The sequence below is a fragment of the Pelobates fuscus genome, chromosome 3 (genome assembly GCF_036172605.1).
Source record: "Pelobates fuscus isolate aPelFus1 chromosome 3, aPelFus1.pri, whole genome shotgun sequence".
In the NCBI taxonomy this organism is placed as follows: Eukaryota; Metazoa; Chordata; class Amphibia; order Anura; family Pelobatidae; genus Pelobates; species Pelobates fuscus.
In genome coordinates this window covers 348,405,469-348,412,540 of record NC_086319.1, presented here as the reverse complement: position 1 = coordinate 348,412,540, position 7,072 = coordinate 348,405,469, and the positions used below count along the sequence as shown (strand labels likewise).

Genomic DNA, 7,072 nt, shown 5'->3' with positions numbered 1-7,072 from the left:
CTCAGACACTCACACACACACACAAAAATTGTTTGTTTGTTTTTTAACTAAAAAATTTCAACCCAGCCTCCCTACCTGGAGAGCTGGCGTGGACGTGTTCCTGGGGTCCAGTGGGGCAGGCATCTGTCTCCATATCACACGCGGCGATGGAGCTGTGTCCTCTCTGCTCCCTCGCGCCGCGCAGGCTGTCTGCTGATGCTGGGAGCTAGAATATGACGTCATATTCCAGCTCCCAGCATCAGCAAACCACGCGCGGCGAGAGGTTGCAGAGTGGACACAGCTCCTTCGCCGCGTGTGACAGAGAGAGAGCCGCCTGCCGGGGGGGGGGTCCAGCAGGTGGCCATTAGGCCACCTCTTGGGCCCCCCCATGACAGGGGGAACACAGGGGGCATTTGGGAGCGGCATGAGTCCTGCAGCAACAGCGGGAACGGCGTTCCTGCTCAAAAGAAAGTGCAGGAACGCCGTTCCCACGCTTTCCTGCAGGACTCGAGCCCTGATTGTTGTTGAATATAATTTAATCCTGCACTGAAAGAACATATACCAGAAAAAAAGTAAAGATAAAAAACAAGCATTGTATTATATATTTAATATTTAACTTGACAAAATCGGAGACAGTTCCTTTATAAGCTCAAATAATGTTGACTTACTTTCCGTACAGAGTTTTATTTCTTAAATACTGCTCCAAACACTGAATTGCGGGCTCATCAACCATGGGGTCAAATCTGTGGGCTAGGAAGTGTTGCTGCTGGATCAACCACTGTAGATCTCCAGATCCAAAAATACAGATTGAGCCGTGACGAGACCCTGAGCATGCTGGATATGGTGCACCCCTTTCTATACTTCCTTCATATCTTAGCATTTTTATAAGCCTAGCAATAGAATTCATATCTGTAGTACCATACTTAGGGTTATGAGGAACAGATCCCGGTACCCCAGGTAGACGATTCACAGTTGCCCATATATGCTCATCTGGTTTATATGTATCCCTTGACCACTCAAAGAATTCTAGAATTTTTTTGTTTGCAAAGATGTACTGAACAAATCCCCTGCTCACAACAAAAAAGGTGCTGCCACTGAACATTTGAATATTGACTGGGGGTATGCTTTTCTGGACATTGGTTCTAACAATAGATTCACCTATTTCATGATGAAAAAACCATCTTGACTTTTTGATCGCTCTAGGTTCCATGGATTGCACACTGTTTCTTCCCTTTAGTAATTTCAGAGTTTGTACAATCTCAGCATTTGTTTTCAGTGGGAAGTCTGTTCCACATGTGTTAATGAGATATTTCCACTGAACCTTGCTCTCCAGAAGATCCTCCATACAGTTAAGGTCAGCCTGCACCCGGAACCATGATCCATAGACCACTTTTTCCAGTTTAGAAGCCACAAAAACATTGTTGAAGCAGTTCGTGATGGCTCTCACTGCATCCTTAAAGCTATCTGGAGACTTAGCATCCACATGAATGCAGTAAATATTGTGAGGAGAATAAATTGCTCTCAGAAGCCGTTCTAGCATTTCAATCTTCTCGTGAACCACCATGGAATAGGCAATGGGAAATTCAGCTTCTTCTTTGCTCATCGTAAATGGAAGGAATTTTCTCTTTGCTTTATAGCGTTCACAGTCACTGGTAAAATTCAGATAATCCTTTTCAGTTAATAATATCCTTTTCCTCTTAGATTTCAGGTTATATATATGTACTCTTGATAGAGATTCTCTGTCCCCCTTCAGCACATTTTCACAATTTATGGTTTCAGGAGAATTTGGAAAATTAGGCTCCAACAGTAGTTCTTTAAAGTATTTTCTTAATGGGTGTTGTTTGTCCTCAATGGGCTTCTCAATAGGTATTGCTTTTAAAATATAATAAAAAAACAGAATGAACAGAAAATAGAAAATGACAGAACACAACCTATGGTATACTTGTCGTGGGGTCATTTTTAATCCTTCTCTTCAGCTCTTTTCCATATGAATGCAAAAAAGCACTTCCAGTGCAAAGTGTCATTCAAATATAAATATTCCAGTTTTTTTCAGCAATAAAAAGTCTTGAAATGAACCATTTGATACCATTACCTTTTACATTAACTAAAACAAAAGAAAATTGCTCTAAGGAACCATTAATTAGCAAGGGTGGCATGACATTATATTGTTCTGGTGTATTTATTGAGTTTAGACTTAAATGTGAAATATATTTATTTTGTATGGAGCCCAAACTTTGGCTTTGTAGATTAACTTTTGCATTCATTGATTACACGCATACACAATGCCTTTTCAAGGAATGTTTTTATTCAAACAAAGCCAGAATACAAAGGTGCTGTTCTATTATTCACAGATCATTACCGTAAGTCCTTCAAGTCATAAATCCAGTATAAATGTTTTTATTTTCATGGAATTTGCAGTATGAGATCCAGACCATAAAGCCTTGCTCACCCTCATTTAAACTCTAGTTCTGATTATCAGCCTATGGAGGAATTAATTTCTCTCCCAAAAGCCACTAGTCACTGATACAATGCCTGTAAATGTGCTGAAAATATAAACTCACCCGCTGCTTTCAAACAGTAAAGGATTTCAATAGGTTATATCATTCCTACGGTCAGGGAATGGTTAGGAGTGAGTGGACTCTACTATTTCAGTGTTAGCATTCCAGAGATTGACTTAACACTCAGCTTGCAAAATGGCACAAGTGGGCTGCCTGAGAGGGGGCATCGGCAGTGCTGCAACTCGCGTCACTTGTGATGCCCATTATGGGCTGGATCACCGACACAGGGCTGGCCTGCCCACTGAAGGGTCCTGTCTCTGAAGAATGTTGCAGAAAGTTCCCTGGTGTCCCCGGATGTGGACCCAGAAATCAAGCCTGTCCTGTTAAAATAGGACTGTTGGTAGGTCTGGATTGATTAAGACTACTATAGCAGTTTGAAATATGTTGCTGATTTCACAGTATGTGGACATTATGCTCAAATGCTGATTTTTGTGCATTTGGTTGTCATTTTCTTTAAGTTGCACAGCTAGTAATGCCTACATTGCTTATAACACCAATTAGCTATGTATTTGTCCATTTTTATTTATTGTCACATTTACTATATACACGAGAAAAATAGTAATTTTTTCTTGTGGTAAATCTGTTTTTTTTTATAATTCTTTCTTTTATTGAGGCACACGTGGATAGGGGTACAGAATGAAGAAGAGGGGATGCACATTGTTTGTACAAGATGGGTGCATGATAACATAATGTAACGTCTCCTATGCATGACAGCCTCATTTTATGTTAATTGAACTTTCACAAGTATTAATAACAGGTTTAGCGTAATAATTGTTAAAGTAAAACAGGATTACGTATTAGGCTGGTTCAGCTGTCTCTGGCTAGTAGCAAAAACAAACAAGTTAAACTGATAGCAGGATATCTGTATATGTTCTGGGACTTATGTGTCCTCATGGAGTGCAGTCGCAAAAAGGGTTAATGATGGTCAGCTGCGTAGCCTGTCCCTTAGTAGGGAGGCGTGTTAGAGATGTATGCTGTAAGAGTTCTAGAAACCATAGTGACATAGTGCCTAGTGGGCAGAACATGCAGCGTTACATTGGCAAAGGTAGGTATATGCACCATATGCGTATAGCGGGTTAGTGGAGGTATGCATGCGAAGTAGCTGGGGAGAAACAATATGGGTTTATCTGCACTGTGGCCGTAAATGGTATATTTTTGGTTCCTTCAGTTTGTGGAACATAGCATGGCATATAGAAGTACATAAACAGTTCTTAATAGTATACACATCAGAATGTTGGCAGGGTCATATCTTGGTTACTGCGCTGATTTCTTTTTTATAACAGGTGGGCATAAAATAGTTGTGGCAATGCCATAAAAAGCAAAACATGTAAGCACTTGGGTATAGCCCTATGTCCACAAGGGCACAGAGAGCTGACTTTAGCCTTGAGTCACGGTAAGGTTAGTCTAGTCTCGATGTCTGAAACTAGGCGAAAAACAAGGGAAACTGGGGCGATTGCCAAGAAGGACAAATCCCGATATAACATTGGGCATGGCTAACTGGTTGCTATGAAACAGCAGCAATGCATAGCATGGCTGGACATTTAGGCCCAGGAGGCTGGTCAATAGAGGGGTTTAGCCTGGAAGCCAAGTTGCCTTGCGGGGTTAAGTAGCTAAGTGGGGTTACTACATTTATGTTGGATGCATCTTATATTCACGGGCGTTCTCACTACGCCCCTATAGTCGAAGCAAGTGAAGCGATAGCATTACGCTTAACAGTGTAGGCATATAGGGAAAGCCGTGCACATATGTGGCTTAGAAAGCTAGAGGGGCGCAAGTTTAAAACGTAGATACTGTATAATAGAAAAATAACATCAGGTTTGATCGACTAGATGGCATCGGATAGTTACCGCTGGATCAATATGTGACGTCCTAGCAAGTAGGCATAAAAGTGCTAGCATAATATCTGAGCAACATGGCTAAATCTAATGCATTACAAGCAGTGTGGGGTTCTATCTGCTGTCTCTTGTAAAGACTGTGCTATAAAAGGGTTGCAATTGCTACAGTGAGCATGTATATTGACTAGAGGGTGTTGCTTAGGACATAATATCTATTGAAATTTCGGACATCAGCACGAAACATAACATAAAAGACTGGCATATTCACGTGTCATATGTACTCAGTTAGGTGGCAGCTGTACATTCGTTTTCAATACATGGTTACAAATCAACTCCTATGCGTGGCTGGCTTGACAGTTATCTATGGAGACCAGTGGAGAGCCTCCGCTGTGTTGGGCCGTGGGTATCTCCATGGTCGCGCTGAGTGGCTTGATGAAGAAACATGGAACATATAGTACCTTAAGAGGTAGGTCCTAAAAAAAAAAAAAAAAAAAAAAGTAAAATATGATAAGTTCACAGGCTCCTGTAGGCCTCGAAGGGTCCCATCTGGGTGACAGTAGAACTACCCTTTCCAGACTTGGCAATCTCCCGCAAAACCGTGTGGTGGGTCCAGGGCCCGGACAGGTGAGTTTCTCTGCGTCTCTATCTCGTGACTGCTGAGTATGCGTCCGGCATGGAGCTTTGGGGGATGAATGGTGCGACCCGGTCTGGGTCCCATGTATGGGTGCAGTTAGGGGAGCTGTTATTGTCCCTGGTGGTCACTCCAATCGGAGGCAGCAAGTCGTGAGGTAGGTCCAGGAGCCGGAGGAAGGCCGGGGCATCACTGATGTCCTGAATGCTGTGCAGGGTTGACCCTCGTTGGACTGTCAATGTCCTGGGTGCCCGCCAGCGGTAATCAATCTTGCGGGCACGTAGAATCGAGGTGAGTGGCCGTAGCGACCTACGCCAGGCCAGGGTGCCACTGGACAGGTCCGAGTAGAGTGTGAGGTCCATGTTTTCAAGGCGAAAGGGGGTCTTGCCTCGGAGGGCTGATAGGATCGCTACCTTATGGCCGCTGTTGCGGAGGGTCAGGATGACATCTCTTGATGCCGTAGTCGGAGCATTTGTTGGTTTAGGGACTCTGAAGACCCTCTCCGGGGTGATTGTTGATTTCTGACTGCGAGGCGGTATTTCTTGTAACATGCGCTGCATTAGAGAAGGCAGTTCGGCCTCTGCTACGTCCTCCCGGACTCCCCTGATTTTAATGTTGGAGGCCCGCCTGGTGTCCTCGAGCGCCGCAAGGCGATGTTCGTATTGCCGGTTTTGCTGTTCCAGGGCTTGTACCATGTGTTGCATTGTGGCAACATCCTGGGCCTGGGATTGTGAGGAGCTCTCCAGTTTGGAGATGCGGCATGTCAGGCCTTTCAGATCTGCGCGGAGTGCTGTAATGTCCTCGTGGAAGCTGTGTTTCAAGTCCGCCAATAGTGCCTTCAGGACCACGATGGTGATCGGCTCGGTGTCTTTCTCTTTGTTGCAGCGCTGTGCCTTTTGTGGTGGGTTAGGAGGCTGTAATAGTCCCCTCTCTTCCTCGTCGGACATGTCCTCAGAGAAATCTGAGCACCCACCGTGCTGAGCCGCCATGATTGTGTCAGAGGCTCCACGTGTCTGCCTCCACAACTCTCTGATCGTAAGTCCCGATGTGGGCTTGTGTGGTATCATTTTTCCCCCTTTCTCCCCATTAGTGCTTGGGGTGGTTGCTTGTCAATTGGGTTGTGAAGGGGGGATATTTCACGAATTTTCCCTGTTTAAGGCTCGGAGCCCTCTTAGTGTGCGTCCGTTCGCTTCAGTGTTCAAGCTCCGCCACGGTATATATGGTTTTATTAAGGTCATCAAATAAAACAAAAAGGTTTTCCCACGCAGGGGATAAGGCATAAATTTCGCAAACAAATTGGGAAACAGTACATTTTTGTATGGCTTCTTAATTTTTCCTGGAGCTATATGCCAATCAATAACATAGCGCTTTTCTACTGCCAAACAGTGGTGAATAAAGGTAAACAGGGGCCCACAGGGTCCCTGCGAATGGATGCTGAATTGGACCATGCAGGGTCTCTAGGTATTATGTCCGGTAACATGGATAACAGGTGCAAAACATTGCTCAACTTTCGTTCGTGTCATTCGTTAAGTCGTCATGTCCTATGCTGGCCACTTCCTCACTAAGGGGTGATTGAGCACTCTCTTGGTTGAAAGTAGGGATCTGTTATATGTGTTGTAGTTTTACCTGAGACTGTGCTAGTATGGGCAGAGTCGGTTGTGCAGTACGAATTTGGTCGTTGGTGATGAGGCTGTTGTCAGGCATGTAGGTCATTGTGTGGGTTGTTACACAAATTTTCTCCATCTCAGGGGGTTGGCCCTGTGCCCATAATGGATTTTTTCCACTGTGCCATGATTAGTAATTTGGTTAGGAAGGAAGAAGGGATCTGTCTGGATCAGGGAAAAAGAAAGTATAGCCAGGGAGGAACAAAAGGAAGTCAAGAAAAGGAGTAGAATGATGCTGCAGGGAGGTTGAGTGGATGGATGCAGAGGGAGAAGAGAGCACCAGAGGAGGAGAGGTGGCAGGCCAGTGTGCACAGGTCCCCCCGCCCCGCCTCAGTCGGCATCTCCCCCCCAGTTCCATATCTTGTGCTTGCAAGATACATATACCACGGGCGCCATCGCTCCGCA

At 44.6% G+C, this 7,072-nt stretch overlaps 1 protein-coding gene across 1 annotated transcript; it reads right to left on the bottom strand.

Moving 5' to 3' along the window:
- Positions 1-643: 643 nt before the first annotated feature.
- LOC134601246 (beta-1,3-galactosyl-O-glycosyl-glycoprotein beta-1,6-N-acetylglucosaminyltransferase 3-like) lies at positions 644-1,747 on the bottom strand. The gene has a single exon (XM_063445714.1). It carries the CDS (start codon positions 1,580-1,582, stop codon positions 644-646), a length of 939 nt encoding a protein of 312 aa, XP_063301784.1. The 5' UTR covers positions 1,583-1,747.
- Between the last annotated feature and the right edge of the window lie 5,325 nt (positions 1,748-7,072).